The sequence below is a fragment of the Pleuronectes platessa genome, chromosome 3 (assembly GCF_947347685.1).
Source record: "Pleuronectes platessa chromosome 3, fPlePla1.1, whole genome shotgun sequence".
Lineage (NCBI taxonomy): Eukaryota > Metazoa > Chordata > Actinopteri > Pleuronectiformes > Pleuronectidae > Pleuronectes > Pleuronectes platessa.
In genome coordinates, this window is record NC_070628.1 from 26,505,256 (window position 1) to 26,522,418 (window position 17,163).

The window sequence follows — 17,163 nt, forward strand, 5'->3', positions numbered from 1 at the left end:
TCACAGTGGTTTTCATTATCAGAGAAAAAGCGACTGAGGCTTTAAACCTCCATTTGCTTACAGTGACTATTTGCTAACACTGTGTTCGATCTGTCTCCGGAATTAAAAAAAATAATAATAATAATAATCTTTACATGGCTGTACAAGTGTACATGGCTCTTGTATTAGTGGTGGAAAGTAACATTTCCACCACATTTCCACATTTACATTTACTCAAGTACTGTCAACTATAGAGCAGTTTTAATGCAGGTTACCTATCCTTTATTTTAGTCTATTTGAGAGTTTTTACATTTTTAAGAACTTAAATTATTATACAAACTTAACGTGTCATGGTTCACAATGTATTATACACAAATTATATGTATATTAGTTTAATTCCACAGCATTATTTTACATTTAAGTTTATTGTTAAGTATTTACTCGTTTCATTATCATTTAAAATACTTTAATTAGTATTTTGTCTGTATATTTTCACGTGTAACATTTCATTTGGTGCTGCACGTCAACTTGTCAAGGAGTTGATCTAGCCAGCCATTGTTTCATCGGGACAAGTAGGAGTGTAACATGGAGCAGCCTCATGCTAGAGTCGCGTGAGAGGCCTGTGTGAACCTCGTGAGAAGTGTACTGTTTTGCTGTGTTGGTGTTTAGTAAATGAAGACAGGAGAAGAATATAACTCCATCTTTTAAGGAGCAGTGGCCACCCTGTTATTCACAGTCCAGAAATCCGGAGGAAGCGATCAACCAAGAGAAGAGGGTCACACTGGGAAACAAACGAATCTGGAAACAGATAGTGTCAGAACTTTAGATTTCCCCATGAATCCTCACGGCCCCTCAGATTAACCTCAGTGAAGTAAAGGGATCAGAGCAGGGGCTGTAGTCACGTGGGTTCACCGCTGTGCGGATGTCCTGTGGCGACTCATCTTGACGTGTAAACACTCTCTGACGAAGCTACGTTAGCGGGTAGCTCCCGTGTTCAGCTCCACCTCGTTTCCTCTCTGCTCACCGAGCATCAAACCTCTTGGTCCTGTCGGTGTGTGTGAACATGGAGGAGCCGTGCGGTGCGTCCGGTGTGCGGCCGCTGGTGTCTACAGAGCTCTCCTCCTCCTCATCCTCCTCATCCTCCTCCCCACTGGTCTCCTCTCGCTAGCATCCTCACCGTCCAGCAGCAGTGATGCACAGGGAGGGGGACGAGGCGCAGGACGACTGCGGCTCCCGGGAGGAGTGGACCCTGCTCTTCTGGACCTCTGTGGCCGTCATCGTCCCGGTGGTCATCACGCTGTGGTGCAGCACCCAGCGCTCCAAGCGGAGGACGCACATGAAGGATTTCTTTCGCAAGAGCAAGCACGGCTGGCACCACACCGACCTGTTCACCAAGCCCACCTACTGCTGCGTCTGCTCCCAGCACATCCTGCACGGGGCTTTCTGCGACTGCTGCGGCGTGTGCGCAGACGACCAGTGCCTGCGCCGGGCCGACCGGAGCCTGCCCTGCAAGGAGATCATGGGCCCCTGCAGCCCGGACGGAGCCATGGAGCACCGCTGGGTCCGCGGGAATGTGCCCCTCGCTAGTTACTGCCGTGCGTGCAAACAGCAGTGTGGAACCCAGCCGAAGCTCTGCGACTTCAGGTACAGATGTTGATGCTGCAGCTCATGTGAGGGGAGAGTGGTGGATTTAAAGGGGCCACAGCCTACAACAATTCAATGTCTAACACCCATCACCGTTCCAGATTCAGTGAGGTGCACATTTAAAGTAGCAGTGGGTAGGATTTGGTGACATTTAGTGGTGAGGTAGCAGATGGAAACCGGCTGAATATTCCGTGAGGGAAAGGCTTGTGTTGTTTATAATGCTGCACAACCACCTTTCACGTGATTCTGTCTTTAATCTGCTCTAATGGACCCCTGCTCTCTGTGATGGCAGGCACAAGCTGGTATAATCTGTCAGATAAATCCCTCTGCTAATCCTAACAGTGACCCTCTCACACCGCCCACCTCTAGAGGTCAGAGGTCGGAGCCAGACCAGCACCCCTGCAGCTAGTGACGACTCAGGGACTTGCTCCTTTTAGCAGGAAGTGCCTCTGTGTATTTTCCTTCTGCTCTGACAAATTGTCGCTCTGTCCCTCCTGCAGGTGTGTGTGGTGTCAGACTACGGTGCACGACGACTGCATGGACAGCCTGGTGGGGACCGACCTGTGTGACCTGGGCGAGTTTCACAGCCTGATCATCCCTCCTCACTACCTCCTCTGTGTCAACAAACTCCGCCGCAGGCAACCCGAGGAGTACAGCAAGGTGCTGGAAAATTAACGGGGAGCTTGAGCAGTCCCATGCTGTGAGTGTTGTGCGATGTCCCCAGAGCTGTTGTAAGCAACGCGGGTGTTGTGTGCTTGTGTGTCCGTAGCTGGCGTCTTCCTGCGGCAGTGGCTGGACTCCAGTGTTGGTCTTGGCTAACACACGTAGCGGTAACAACATGGGGGAAGCACTGCTGGGAGAATTTCGCTCCATCCTTAACCCAGTGCAGGTCAGTCTGCAGCTTGTGCAGCGTTTTCATTTGTCTGCACTAAACATGAGTGAAACTTGTATTTCCTCTCCTCATCTCTCCAGGTGTTTGACCTTTCTGAGCTGACTCCCTCTAAAGCCCTCCAGCTGTGCACCCTACTGCCCCCCGGCAGCGTCCGGGTGCTGGTGTGTGGAGGTGATGGCACGGTGGGCTGGGTGCTGGATGCCATCGATACCATGAAGCTAAAGGTGAGACAGGGCTAACAAGTATTCAAGTGGCTTCTCGTAATTACCACAAGCTTGCCAATGTTCAAGCATGTGGATGTTTATCAGAGCCCGCTATCTGGTGGTGGGCAAACAGACTCTAGCTGTTTTCAGACATGAACACTGGAGTTACCAAGTTTCTCTTTGCCGGCATCTTCTAAATGTATGGCTCCTCTTTCAATGTCAGAGTTCAGTTCATGTCTGAAAACAGCTTCAGTGTCTCCACCTGCAGTTTTTACCACCACTTCTCGGCAGAGTGAATAATTGACCTGCTGCTCCTTTTGTTCTCATGTGTCAGGGCCAAGACCAGTTTGTCCCAAGGGTGACCATCCTGCCCCTGGGGACAGGAAATGACCTCTCCAACACTCTGGGCTGGGGCGCTGGGTATGCTGGGGAGATTCCTGTGGAACAGGTTCTCCGTAACATCCTTGATGCGGAGGTGGTCAAAATGGACAGGTGGGGGCTGTGCTGTCAGGACATGTGTTCCATTCTATTTCGTCTGTCTCTGTGTTTTAGAATGCAGTGTTTTTCAGTGAAGGAGCCATGGAGGACCTTATGTTACGTCAACAGCTTTAGAGTGGTTTCTTGTGATTACATTACTAGTGTTTAAATCCCTCTCAAAGTCCAAATGAATTTGAAGGAGCCTGTGTGCGCCCAGTATTCAGGCACAGTCACACATCCACGGATTTACACTTTTTCTTCGAATCAATATATTTAAGTTTAACTTCCATCCCCAACCAGAATTGTATTCAAGTTAGTTTGAACAAGGCTTTTAATCAGAATTTAGTAATAATGAATTTATAGAATTACTTATGTATTTAATACAACTACTGGCAGGGACTGTGTTTATATATTGAGTAATTTTTTCGCCTGTTCTAATTACCTCCATTATGGTTTTCAGATGGAAAGTGCAGGTGGCTTCAAAAGTCCTCTACTTCCGTAAACCAAAGGTGAGTCTGATCTCTGCCAATCTTTTATTAAACGTTAGACAGATTTTTTTTGGGGCGGAAATGTCGGATTCTGATAATCAGCAATGATGCCTGATATGCTGTTATTAAACCCTCATAAGAAAGAAATCCAATTTAAGCATATATATTTTACAGTTAAACCAGAAACTTATTTAATAAATAACTGTAAATTAAAAGGAAACACAAATACAACCAAATACATACAATTGAAACATAAATGCACATCTTTTATACATTGTTTATTCTATCAGATGAAAGTTTTCATGTGGATGTTTATCAGTAAAACATAAACATTTATATTGCTATGTCTATATAAGACTCACATCTGGTTGATCAGACAACTGATAAACTGGTCGGGCTCAAATTCTAATGTGACTGAAGCTTTGTAAGTTGGGTTTGCAGTGCAATAGATGACAGATGATCCACTGACACACTTAATATTACATGCAATAAAACATGTCCTCCATGCTTCCCTCAGGTTCTCTCCATGAACAATTACTTCTCTGTGGGGCCCGACGCTCTGATGGCTCTGAACTTTCACACACACCGGGAGAAAACACCGTCCTTCTTCTCCAGCCGCATCATCAACAAGGTCGGAACCACTTCATTTGAACATGTATATCATGTGCAAATTCTTTTTCTCCTGTATTTGAATTTGAATATGAATTCAAGGCATGGACTCTGGAGTATGTCACCTGTCTGTATTAATGTCTGCGCTTCTCTTTCCTCAGGCCGTGTATTTCCTGTATGGCACCAAAGATTGTTTAGTGCAGGAATGTAAGGATCTGGATAAGAGGATTGAGGTACAGTAGCCTTGTCCATGTGCTGAAGCAACACTGTCACTCTAGAAGGGGTTTTCTCATTGTTTGACTTGTTTGTTCAAAATGAATTACACAAACTATGCGTGCGTGTGCGTGCGCGTGACAGTATCGGCCTCATAAATCCACCCCCATTCATCAGCCTGTAGTAAAACAAAGCAAACGTTTGTGTGTATGTGTTCTTGTTGTAGTTGGAGTTGGATGGGGAGAGGGTGGCGCTGCCCAGTCTGGAGGGCATCATAGTCTGTAACATCGGCTACTGGGGTGGAGGCTGCAGACTCTGGGAGGGTATGGGGGATGAACCCTGCCCACCCACAAGGTGAGATGAATGTATAGTGTGAGGGTCTTTACAGTTTTAAGTCATACACATTTCAAGTGACCCACAGAGACAAGAATTAACCTCCAGTTATTGCCAAGACGCTTCTATTCTTACTGCATCAAGTGCTCCAGGGTACCATGGCAACCAAGAGTGAGCAGCAGCGTTGTTTCCTGTCTCTTCCTGCAGATTGGATGATGGCCTGCTGGAGGTGCTGGGTGTGTTTGGCTCCTTCCACTGTGCTCAGATCCAGGTCAAGCTGGCCAACCCTGTGCGGCTGGGACAAGCCCACACTGTCAGGGTGAGGCAACAATACGCACAAACACACACACAAACACACACCACTGGGCTGCACTGTTTCCTGTTTAGTGGGTATGGAGAAAGACAATGATGGCGCCAAATTAGTTTTCACTGCCATCTGGTTCCTCACAGCGCTTGGGAATCTAATTTGAACTAATCTGATTATCTGATTAAGTGTATACCACTGAGCTCCTGCATGGGCTCATAGTCTTTGCTGGTTTTGACACCAATCTAAGCTCTTTAGGAAAGACTCCATCCTCACACACTAAAAAGTATAGTTCAAGCAATTATAAGTGAGAGACGATGGAGGAAGTTTACTAGTATTTCAATACTTTACACAGGGAAAGATTGATGTCACAAGTGGGGAACATAAAGTGTTGCATAAGAGAACTATTTCATGTTGATATTTACATCAGTTTACCAAATATTCTCTTCAAGCCTTTAATAATAATGTTATTTAAAAGAATTAGAAGTGCCATGTAAATGACTATTATTAAGGACCTAAATGACCCTGAAATTCTGTCTCGATTAGATTCATTGATAGACGCTAAACAACGCCAGATATCATTACACATTTCACAAACATAATTAGAAGGGAATATATTGTGTTTAACTTCAGCACAGTACTGAGAGACAAAAACCCAGGGCAGCAGTTTGTGAAATGAAGCCCTTGTGAACCATTTGTTCTATTTTATCCCAAAAAGCTTTTGTCAGTCCTGTGTTAATGCTCTGGACTTAAGAATCAGTTCTCGTCATTAGTGGTTCCTCATGAAACAGTTACACAATAAACTGTCACTCTTTATTTTTTGTGTGCTGGACGTTGTGTGCAGAGCTTTTAATAAACAGTCTATGATGCAGAGTGAATGTGGACAACTTTGGGTTCATTGTCTTCAAGATTTTAAAGATAATGTTTTTGCTAAAATGAGATTGAGTTTACTTTATTTCTATCAAGATAAGATGAAACTTAATTGATCCCATGGCGGGGAAATCACTTGTTACAGTAGAATATTTTTTTTTAGGTTTGTATGTAGTTTGAGTGATTTATTGAACTGCTGTTACTTTTTCATACTTTACACATAGGCTATTTCTGTTTTATTGAAAACCATCTTCACACTCAAGAACTGTGTGTCCTACCTCCTGTAGCTGGTTCTCAAGAGCTCCAAGATGCCCATGCAGGTGGATGGGGAGCCTTGGGCCCAGGGCCCCTGCACCATCACCATCACCCATAAGACCCAGGCCCTCATGCTGTATCACAGCAGCGAGCAGACGGACGATGACGACGATGAATCCAGCTCCTCCGAGGCAGAGAGCCACACCCCTCACGACTCGCCCCGGCCTACAGGGCCAGCCTCCGCTCGTGCATGACCCACACCGAGCCTCACGTGATCTGAAGCTCTTCTTATCTTAAGTTTTTGTCTTCTGTCTTAAGCCCAGTTTCTATTAATCCCTCTTCTCCAAGGGCACTTGATTGACCCCCTCTAAGATCCTTGAAAAAAGCTTTATCCTCGAGTCATGTCCATGACAATAGATATTGTAGGTTTCCCGTGTTGTCATTTCAGATCCTTTCAGAGAGATGCAGGTTTTAGAAAGATTTCTTTGTAAGTGGGTTGGTGCGAGTTATTTTTCAGTTCCATCCACACTCCACTTATCCTGTAACGCAGAGCTCAGGCAGTTCCTCTCCACAGGGGCAGTCAGTAGGAGGGGAATGTTACAGAGAAAGATTGCCGTTTATTTGCACTGATCCCTTCTGCCATAGATATGTATAGTCAGATATACTCTATTTATTATATTGTATTTACCATTGAATGCCCAGTGCAGTACTGCAGGTATCAGTAAGCCATTTTTTACAACTTATCCAGGTTGAATTGACAAATTCCCCTCAAAGCCATGTCTAATTCATCAGCAGCTGGTGGTAATATAGGAGACAGCAGTACTGTTATGTGGAGGATTTGCTGGAGGTAGCCTACGTGCAAGTTATTGTACATTAATCATATTTTGTTACACAAAAAAAGCACAAACAACACAGTTTTCTAGTGGGTGATGCGTAAAACATCTGTTAATTCAACTGATAGTCAATGATTTTTAGTGTCTCCTACATTTGTCACCCTGGGTAAGGCTTTGAACTGTGTCTGAAGGATACAACATTTTTTAAATCTGGAGCAATGGCTCTGTTCCACCTGTAATGTGTCAATCACTGGACATCCATCTTGGTTTGTTTACTTCATGATGCTCTGTCCCAAGTTGCTCCCCCACAAACTGCTGGATTACACTTCAGTCTTCAAACTATATCTCACTTAACTGTAAGGGCCACAGCAAACAGACCAACATGTTGGGGTTTATTTTGAAAGCACTGCCAAGTAACTACTGTTCAGAGGATCCTCTTTCCCTCCATGTAAAAGCTTCTCCGCCTGTTGACATACTGTATTATGTTTTTATATCTGACACTGATAAATACCTTACATTGCTTAGAACGTAGGCACATACATGAAACCATACTGCTGACCTTATGTTTCTGCCGATAGTGATAACTGCTGATGAGACTATGCTGTGTCATGTTGTTTTACATTATTCAAGTCGCACTCTTGTATTTCATTATTTGTGTTTTACCAAATAGTCACCACAAGGTGGTGGATTATTTCAAAAAAGTATAGAGAGGTGGAGTAGAGTTGAGTTTCAGAATCAAACCTTCACTATTAGTACACTGTTTGTGGGGCTGCACAATATATCTAAAATGTGTTGCTGTGGAGCCGATTGAGGTCCCTGCAGCCGGAGCCAGGTGGAATCGAAATAATATCGTCATCGCAATATTCCACGTTATCCCATGTTTTCCTAATATCGTGCAGCCCTACTTGTTTGTACTTTTCTGGGTTGTTCATAAGACATAGCTCTTCTTGTTAAGTTGTATTGTTGCATCTGTCCTCTATTCAGTTTGTGAAGCAGCCGTCCTGTAAGGAAAATATTTTTGCCATTCAAGGTGACCCTGTATTTTGCAGAATGCCTGTTGCTCTCAGCCATGTGAGAAATTTTTCAGTATAATTTTTGTTTCTGTTTCTCAAGAACCCTGAGCCAACCTGCTGCTCATTTGGCTGAACAGGGATCAGTTATTAGCCATGTGATGCCTATGCTTTTGGAATATGCACCTCTTTAGCAGGTAACCAAGTCCTGGTGTCATCACCCTTTGTTTGGTGAATGTCTTCTCGCTCAGAGACACCAGTTTGACCTCTTACCTGATCATCCATGTTTACCAGACGTGCTTGTGATGTGTTATGTTGCTCCAATGTAACTGGGATTTATCGGCAGGTTTTTAGCCACACCAGCAGCATGGTTCTAGCGGGACAGATTGTTTTAGAGTGAATTTTCGCAATAACTGCAGGACCAGGAGCGAGCGGTAACATCTATTCTTAAATTCAAACGATCTGTCTTAAATCTCACTACTCTCAATAATCTTTGTTTCCAGCAGCAGCAGACGCTGTTGTACATAAAATCACTCTGATACACCCACTGTACACCCATGCCTCAAACACAGAGTAGCTGGTCAGCGCCTGACTTTGTGCAAGCTCAGTAGCTAAACAGCAAGGAGGTGGTGGAGACCAAAACATAGTTAAAGTGTGGTGGATATTTGTTAGATATCCAGAAACTGGACTTCAAATCGTTGCCAATACCACTGATAGTGCACATGCTCTTTGTTTGCTAACATATTTTCCTATCAGCTTTACTGTGTGTGGAGTAGGAAGCCAATAGAAAACAAAACCCCGATCAACACAGCTTTGAGCTGATAAAAGATGATAATGGTGACACCAAGGGTTGCTAGTGTGGCTAATAACTGTCTGTTTAATATTATTTGTTAAAACTCTGTAAAACTGTCATATACAGTTGGGCTTCTGCATTCAAAGTCAGTTGTTACTCACATGTTGCTTTGTTGTGCATAGCGAAATGTGTTTATTATTGTTAAAAGCTTTGTGTATGATTTAGGGGGATCTATTGGTGGAAATGAAATATAACATTCACAACTATGTTTTCTGTAGTGTAAAAATCCCCTGAAAGAAATTGTTGCCTATGCCCTCACCAATAGATGCCACTAAACCCTGCTCAATGAACCTTTAAATATCTGAATGTTTACTTTGTTACTGTCAAATATCTAAAATAAGAGAATCTATTGTCTGATGAGAGTGTGTCAAACATTTCATGATTTCATGTGTTCAATGACAAGGTCGTAAGAAGCGTGATGTGGCCTCTACTAAACACAGATGAAAATCCAGAGACACTGTTTCTGGCAAATGAGAAGATTTTATTGGTAAAAATTGTGTCAATCATAGATGTTTACAAAGATGGTATAAGAGGGTTTACTGAATTTGCTAAATCACAGATTTTGAACTGAATGTAATGAAGCAGTCTTTTGAGTTTGAAGACATTCTCTTAAATATTTTCATATATAAGCCATGTGTGTCTGTGTTTTCATTAAATCGGATTCAAAACCATCACATTGTAGTAGAATATGTTAATCAACCTCTGACAATGATATTATGTTTTCATTCTACTAGATGCATTTCCAGGAAATGATTCATGCATCTTGAAGGGAAAATATTTTATATATTTAGGAAGCTGATTTGTAGTGCGAGTGTGTGAAATTTGGTGCAGCTTGGGAAATGTCGGGCCTTGGTGCAGGTATGCATTACTGTGTGCCATTCTAGTTTGCCAATGTAAGAAACACTTGGATCAAAAGAGCTGAATATTTGACATTGAGTTCAACTGCCAAAACAACCACACTATATCAATCATTCATACATTAAATATGCCATCTTTTCACAGAAAAATCATTTATATCCATTATTTATAAGTAAAGCTAATAGTACACTTTGTTTAAGCAACACATCAGTATCATTCCCTGTTGTCTTAATCAGTGATAATTTCCACATTTCTATGCTACAGAGAGGGTAAGTAGTGAGATGTGAGTACTAGGAGTGCAGAAGCAAATACATCTGCTGCTGCATATAGTTGTTAGTGTTTGACCGTCCATGGCGTCCAGTTGATTTCTCAGAAGGAGGACTGCTGTTGGGATCATCTTTCTTGGGTAATATCAGATCAAGTCTTGCTTGTTTCCACCTGCAGCTCTGGGTTAATGTTTGCCTGAAGAAAAATATACAAATACTTTAGTAGTTTGCAGATAAATAGAATACTTTGCAATCTGCCTACCAGATTAGAATTTTCAAAATTTGTATTCGTTAGAATTTAATTGATTCTGGCAAGTTTAATTCCCCCTGACAAAGTTTAATTCCCCCTGACAAACAGTGAGGGAACAATGTCAGAAAACACAAGTCTGTGGTGGTGTGTGTTGATTAATACATCGTCATTGAACATACAGTATATGAACTTGTGCTATAAAAACAGAGTACAAAACAAATGCCTTTATTTAGGGATGATACCAAAACCTGGTATCAAACCGGCCTCAGGGGAAAGACTAGACCTCCATCTTTACTGTCTCATCTCCACTGCTATCTGTGTCTCTCTGGCCCCCGAAACACCTGGTATTAACATGTGGTTTACGAAGACCAAGCTATTGGATTGGTTATTGTTTTACGCAGTCTGAGTACATCGCTTTGCATGTGTTCTGGTCTCTGTCATTCACTCACGCACGCACGCAGTCACACACGGATATGCACCTACTGAGAGTGACAAAGGTTAGGTTGATTGTGTTCTAAAATCTTGGCAAAGGGACGCTGCAGCTGGTCTATAAGTCGTAATGTAAACACTATAAAGTCACACTGTGCAGATCCAGGCCCTCGGCACAGACGACAGAAGCATCTGGACTCCACGAGGCAACACAGGTTTTGTGTTGCCTCGTGGCAACACAAAACCTATAGTAACATACGTATAGTAACTTTAACTCTCGGCCAATGGACGATGCAAACTGTTTTCAATAAATGTTTTGTTTGCTTTAGTGTATTCAGACAAAACTTAAACTCTGTGAGTTAATAAGGCAAACTGAAACTAGTTTAAAGTATCAGGATAACGAGCAAAAAGAAAATATGGCCGCGGTACAGGCCTGGAGAATCAACCTCCAGATGCTTATATTGATGTGTACCCTCCTGTTACTTTTTAACAGTAGATGGTATCTACCTGGTTTCGGACTGAGTTGAGGTGCAGCCGAAAATCCCAAATCCAACAGGTTTTCCATCGATCGAGCTTGAATCCCTTTTCCCATCCCGCTTCGAGGTTTTCTGGTTCGTCCTGAACGAGAAAAAAAACTAAGTTTGTCTCATAGCTGAAGTAATTGAGTATTTCTTTTTAGCATCTTATATTCACTAAAAAGCCCAGCAACAATTAATGATAAGGCTGCAGTTGTCAGGTATTTGAAAATAGAGGAGAGAGTAAGAGAACATGAGAATTTGTGCCCGAGCAGTGATTGACTCTCCTCACACACTCATCCAGGCTCTGAATGGTGGTTTAGACAGGGGAGCATTGGATTCTTCAAAATTGCATTACCAGCTGTAGGTGGAGCAAGATCTTTTCTAATATTATCTGAGTCATGTACTGCCAAGTTCTCTACTGCTCCTTGAAAGTTTAGAAAAATAGTCACAAAGACGGTGTGGGCGTGGCATCAGATAAGTCACCTGTCAACACACCTCGATTCAGATGTTACTAAAATGTTCAGTGCACGGGAAGAGAGTCACATTTTCTTCCAATTTAGCCCCACAAGCTGATTGATGCCATATAAGATGTTGTGACATAAATGAAGAGATGTGTATAATAAGTGGAGTCCATCCCTCGACCAAAATACAACAATCCCCTTATGAAACCCCTTTTAAATTCACTAGATCTGGATTTTTATGTGGATCTGCACCAAACTGGTGAGAGATGGATCAGTCCCCTAAACATGCCCAATTTTTTTCCATAAAGAACCATGAATCATTACTAATGAAAATATTGAATTGCACGCACAGTAGTTTTTGTGTAATGTTGCTAACTAACAGACAAGCGAACACAGAGACAACACAACCTCTTTGGCAGAGGTAATGTAATGAATGCCTCAATGTTGTCAATGTGCTGCTGTCAGGGTCAAATCATTGGGTCGCATGGCTGTCTGCTAGTTTATGAATGTCTTAATCATACTGTCATGATAAATGCAAAAGTTTGGTATTGAGTGTATAGTTTCAGATCCTTATCGGACTTACTTGTATTTTGTGGTTGATTGATTGGCGGAGCCCAGTTAAGGCCTGGTGACACATTATGTGCATACTGGGGTGAGCTCCAGCCTGTGTGGGCGCCCATATAAATCCTAGGTACAGGAAGTGGATGGAAGGGCCTGGGAGGCTCGGGTAGAACTGAAACACAAGAGTCATTATTTACACTAGAGGACATAAACATAATGACAGAGGACATAGAGCCCCGAGCTTCAGCGGTCACAATTATGCTATGTAGCTGCTTTTTAAATGCAAACACATTATCTTTAAGGTTTAAGTGCTGTACATGTTTATTGTTTCTCTGATTTCAAAACCAATTTGAAGTTAGACTTCTTGCTAGAGTTCAGCGATGAAGATATCAGATTCTGGGGGGATCCAGCTCTTGAGACAATAGCTGCTTTTTCACCTGCCATTGGTGAATGGACGGTGAACATTTAAAACGATTTCCTTATTTACCACATGGCACAAACTCACCCACATGCAGCAATACTGGGACACAATTCGATTCATTTTACTATTACAATGAACCTCCAACTATAAAATATCTCTCTAAAAGTGCAACGTTTCTCTTTTCAGTCACCTGGTTTTATTATTGGTAGTCTGGCCTCAACAGGCAGTTTGAGGATCTCGGTCAGATGCACCTTCAATGCTCCAGCGAAGGTCTGAGTTAAAGTCACCTTCCTGGAGTCCAGGCTGATTCGAGGCACCTGAGGCTCAGACTTCACAGCCTTTGGCAAGTTAAATGAAGCCTAAGAGGAGCAAGGGAAACAAGTTGTGCGCATCATGACTGTGGCAGGTTTATAGTGAAACAACATGCACTTCTCTACTTGATGGTACCACGGGGGGGGGGGGGGGGGGGGGGGGGGGTCAAATTAAAAAAAAAATTAAATTATGGCTACAATGAAGGATTATTTTCAACTTTATCAATTTACTGATATGCTGATAAAAGTCAGAAAATAGTTGTGTCAGTCTGTAAGTGACACCTCAAGCTTATAAAGTTAAATAAAAATGTTTTTTTGTTATTCAACCAATTCAGTTGTACTTGTAAAGTGAAATCAGAACATGCATTATCTCATGCACTTCAAATAGTAAGGTCGAGACCTTAAAATTATATAGAAACCCAACAGTTCCCACAACGTGCAAACACTTACTCCCACAGTAAAAAACAGTCAAAAAATGATCTGTAGATAATCTCAATGAGCCAAAGGTCACTGGGAGTCCTCTTACTGGTATCCTAATTAACCTTAATGATAAACTATGCATTCAATCATATTAAATCATGTTAGTCTAGTTATTAGACCAAACATGTTAAAATATGCTAATTCTGATATGTTCACAGTCCGGGCCTTGACCGTGAACGTAAAGTTGACAGCTAAAAATAATGGATTAATCCTGGATAACGATTAATCAAGCACTTTACTGTTAATGAATGCAACACTGGCAGTTGTCCTCCCAAATCAAATTTGATCTGATTTCATTCTGACCAACCAGCCAGTCAACTAGACGAACAGGAATTACAGGCTGAGCACTTACAGGCCACTTCTATATTTATGGAAGAGGGACCCTTTTAGGGAAATATTCCAAGTGTGTACACCATGATTTAATTCTCTGCAGTCTATCCCATCTCAATGATATTTTCCCTCCCCACCACTTCCTCAGTCTGTGATGATGATTATGTCACCTTCAGAAAGCCCATGGTTTGGGAGAGACTTAGCTGACAGCTCAAAGTTTCCTGGGCTTTTCTCATCTTTGCAGCGTTGTCAGTTAACTTCTTCGTGAAATCCTGAAGTTTCGTCTGACCAATCTCCAGCTCGCTGTCCACCTCATTTAGGGCCTTGCATTCCTCTTGGACCAACTCTTCCCGCATCTGCTGATACACAGTTGCCAATGCCTTCTTTTTTTGGGCTGCAGCATTCTTGGACAAGGAAACAGGGACAAGTAAACAGATGGAAAGACAAACTGACATTATTGGAGACATTCCGATGCCAGCATCTTAAATGCCTCTGATACAGACGAAAATGCCCGATCAGACATCAGTGAGTACGCAGATTATGTACTAATCGAAAGTATTTACAGTGTATAACTTTAGATACATTCTTATATGATTTTCTTTTCCAAGAAAGAACTTCTTCACTACAGTGGTGTGTAACATAGGCCCGATTATGCTTCAATCACATCGAAAGCGACACAAATTTCCGGCACTCAGTGCTCACAGGTCTCCACGACATGAAAATTCAAACTTTTCAACTCTAGCGTTGGACGCGAAATGATGCGATACGAAAGATATTTGAAAAGTATTGTCTAATCGCATTTTGCATTGACTTCGTATCTAATCTAGACGTTTATTCCTCGATTTCTTTATTTATCTGTGATCTTTTTACGTTTTAAATAAATAGATATAAAAGAAGTTCATGACATTCATTCTCTGTATTATTGTTCAAGGGGTTTGACCTGAGCCAAGCCATACAGGGTGAATATGATACAGCTGTTAGAATGTTATATAGGTTGTTATTTTAATTTTTTTAATTCACTGGTATTGGAACAGAACTTAGTATCAGCTCATGAAAAGTCCAGGTAATGGAATCAGTATCAGAAGGTAAAAATGAAAATGTTTCCTCTGGGAGAAGTAGTGAGTAAAAAGTACCTCCAGCTTGCTGTGGTGGTCGTTCATTTGAGACATTACCGTCTCAGTCGTCTTAATCTTCCCGTCCAGCAAACCCAACTTGCCCTCGAGTTCAGACTGAAAAGATATGTAAATAAACAATAATGGAGATTTAAAGATCCTGTTCAGGGTCGCATTAGAAATGCTAATGATTGTGTGGGTACCTGTGGATTATAAAATTTAAGGTAAATGAACTGAGTTATAACTGTCTAGAATAAAAATCTTGAACGACTCTCCGTTTGTTGGTTGGTTTGGTTGGAAGAAAGATTACACAAAAACTACTGAAGAGATAATCACAAAACTGATATGCCCTCTACTGAGTGCCATTAGTGTTGACTCTAGGTTTTAATGTTCTAGTTGTTAGTTACTCGTTTCCTTACACACCTTAATGCACTAGTTTGTAATTTGGAAATAACAACAAACCAAATCGAGTGCCCTGTATTCACCAAATTATAATCACATTAAGTAGAAAACAAGTTTAGTTGTGTCCCTTAAGAATGAAACTTCCTAAAATGTAAAGATTTTTTTTAATTCATTTTGATTCAATAATATGATAGTGATTGATACATATGAGTTAAAGATAACAAACTTCAAAATCAAACATTTGTGGTGTAATGCAGAGATTTTCCAAAGTTAAAGAACCATATTTGTACCACGAAATGACTTGATTTACAACTAGCCTGTGAAAACAACTCTGGCAATGACTGAATTTGTAATTCAACACTGCTTAGACTGTATACATTCTAAAATGTAAGGTTTTCACTGTACCAATGAAGAAAATAGTAAACAACAACATAAGCCTGGTTCAACTCCACACATCAGCAGCATCTATAAGGCTAAATCATTTACTGTTTGTTGAGTGAACAGAGCCAGGCTAAGTTGTCTTCAGTTTCGAGTCTTTACACTAAGGTGAGTAGCTACTGGCCCTAATGACTCAGGGGCAGTGGTCCCAGCTGAAACCTGACAGGCTGCTAAAGTGCCCCTGTCCTGTCAGTAGTCTTTTTTAAACCCTCTTTGGAAGAACACAATTTGCTCGAACAAGGAACAGTTTTCAAAATAAATCAAAAATGTGTGGCTTCACTCAAAGCTATAGAGCTAACAGTAAACAAAGAATGACCTAAATGTGTATCTTACTGAATCAGGAATTGTTCACCGATGTTGGACGTGTAATTGGACCCTATTATTAAATTGTGGCCCCTTTAGTACCCAGATTAAGAAAAAGTGTAGATCCGCCACTGACTCCCAGTGCTAAGGTAACAGACCTCTTTGAGCTTCCTCTGGTCCTCGTGAGAAGTGAAGGAGCAGCCTTTGTGGTCCTGCTGGAGACAGAGGCTGCAGATGGGGCGGACATGCTGGCTGCAGAAGAGATCCATCAGCTTGTGGTGGTCCGGGCACAAGCGATCCAACAGGTCCCCAACTGGCTCGATCAGCTGGTGGAGACGGAACACCGGGTTCTCCCGGTGAGGACGCAGGTGCTCCTCGCAGAAAGAGACCATGCAGGTGAGGCAGGTGTTGGCCGCCTCTGCTTCCATACAGGTGTCACAGCGTATGACAGCATCTTCCTTGATCTCTTCCATGGTCTCTTCCTTGGTCTCTTTCTCCTCTGCTGACAGGCTCGACGCGCTCCGGACCAACCTCAGGTTTAAGGTCTCCACCACGGTGCTGAGGACCGTGTTTTTCTTCAGCTCGGGTTTGGTGTGGAAGAGGGTCCGACACTGGGGACATCTGTAGGGCTCCGTCCAGGTGGTGAGCAGGCAGCCCTGGCAGAAGTTGTGTCCGCAGGGGATGGTCACCGGACAGTCAAAGGGGCTGAGGCAGATGCTGCAGGTCAGCTCATCCTCCAGACTCATGAGAGACAAGTCACTCTGCTCCACCGCGGCCATGACGAGAGCTCAGAGCCGCTGCAGGGAGAAACGAAACCTAGAAGAGTGTGTGTGTGGGGGGGGAGAAACGAAACTTAGGAGTGTGTGTGTGTGTGTGTGTGTGTGTGTGTGTGTGTGTGTGTGTGTGTGTGTGTGTGTGTGTGTATGATAAACATCACGCCCTTTTATTTGGTCACAGATAAAGCAGTAATTCTTGTTACTTATACACACGACTCGTAAACGTCTCATGATATTATTCCTACTGTATTCTCTTCAAGCTCTTCATAGGGTAGTAGGGAACA

General features: G+C 42.5%; 2 protein-coding genes across 3 annotated transcripts; one reads left to right on the forward strand and one right to left on the reverse strand.

Moving 5' to 3' along the window:
* Nucleotides 1–912: 912 nt before the first annotated feature.
* Nucleotides 913–9,634, forward strand: dgke (diacylglycerol kinase, epsilon). The gene is made up of 11 exons (XM_053418682.1): nucleotides 913–1,623; nucleotides 2,124–2,283; nucleotides 2,393–2,512; nucleotides 2,596–2,739; nucleotides 3,053–3,210; nucleotides 3,656–3,704; nucleotides 4,201–4,314; nucleotides 4,454–4,525; nucleotides 4,732–4,859; nucleotides 5,046–5,157; nucleotides 6,300–9,634. Exons 1-11 carry the CDS (start codon nucleotides 1,172–1,174, stop codon nucleotides 6,519–6,521), a joined length of 1,731 nt encoding a protein of 576 aa, XP_053274657.1. The 5' UTR covers nucleotides 913–1,171; the 3' UTR covers nucleotides 6,522–9,634.
* Nucleotides 9,424–16,944, reverse strand: LOC128436815 (E3 ubiquitin/ISG15 ligase TRIM25). 2 transcript variants are annotated; one of them, XM_053418683.1, is made up of 8 exons: nucleotides 16,262–16,944; nucleotides 14,982–15,077; nucleotides 14,019–14,252; nucleotides 12,918–13,086; nucleotides 12,675–12,743; nucleotides 12,329–12,478; nucleotides 11,274–11,384; nucleotides 9,424–10,283 (listed from the first exon to the last, which is right to left on the reverse strand). In XM_053418683.1, exons 1-8 carry the CDS (start codon nucleotides 16,880–16,882, stop codon nucleotides 10,273–10,275), a joined length of 1,461 nt encoding a protein of 486 aa, XP_053274658.1. In that variant the 5' UTR covers nucleotides 16,883–16,944; the 3' UTR covers nucleotides 9,424–10,272. The 2 variants fall into 2 exon arrangements, with proteins under 2 accessions (XP_053274658.1, XP_053274659.1); XM_053418684.1 differs by lacking the exon at nucleotides 12,675–12,743 and having other exon boundaries at nucleotides 16,262–16,943.
* Nucleotides 16,945–17,163: the final 219 nt, after the last annotated feature.

Excerpts from the sequence above, each read along its gene's own strand:
- dgke (XM_053418682.1), top strand. The coding sequence starts at position 1,172 with ATGCACAGGGAGGGGGACGAGGCGCAGGACGACTGCGGCTCCCGGGAG. Across the intron at positions 2,284-2,392 it reads AACCCGAGGAGTACAGCAAG|CTGGCGTCTTCCTGCGGCAG; the intron begins GTGCTGGAAAAT and ends GTGTGTCCGTAG. Across the intron at positions 4,315-4,453 it reads CCAGCCGCATCATCAACAAG|GCCGTGTATTTCCTGTATGG; the intron begins GTCGGAACCACT and ends CTCTTTCCTCAG.
- LOC128436815 (XM_053418683.1), bottom strand. The coding sequence starts at position 16,882 with ATGGCCGCGGTGGAGCAGAGTGACTTGTCTCTCATGAGTCTGGAGGAT. Across the intron at positions 13,087-14,018 it reads AAACCATGGGCTTTCTGAAG|GCTTCATTTAACTTGCCAAA; the intron begins GTGACATAATCA and ends TGCTCCTCTTAG. Across the intron at positions 11,385-12,328 it reads CAATCAACCACAAAATACAA|GACGAACCAGAAAACCTCGA; the intron begins GTAAGTCCGATA and ends TTTCTCGTTCAG.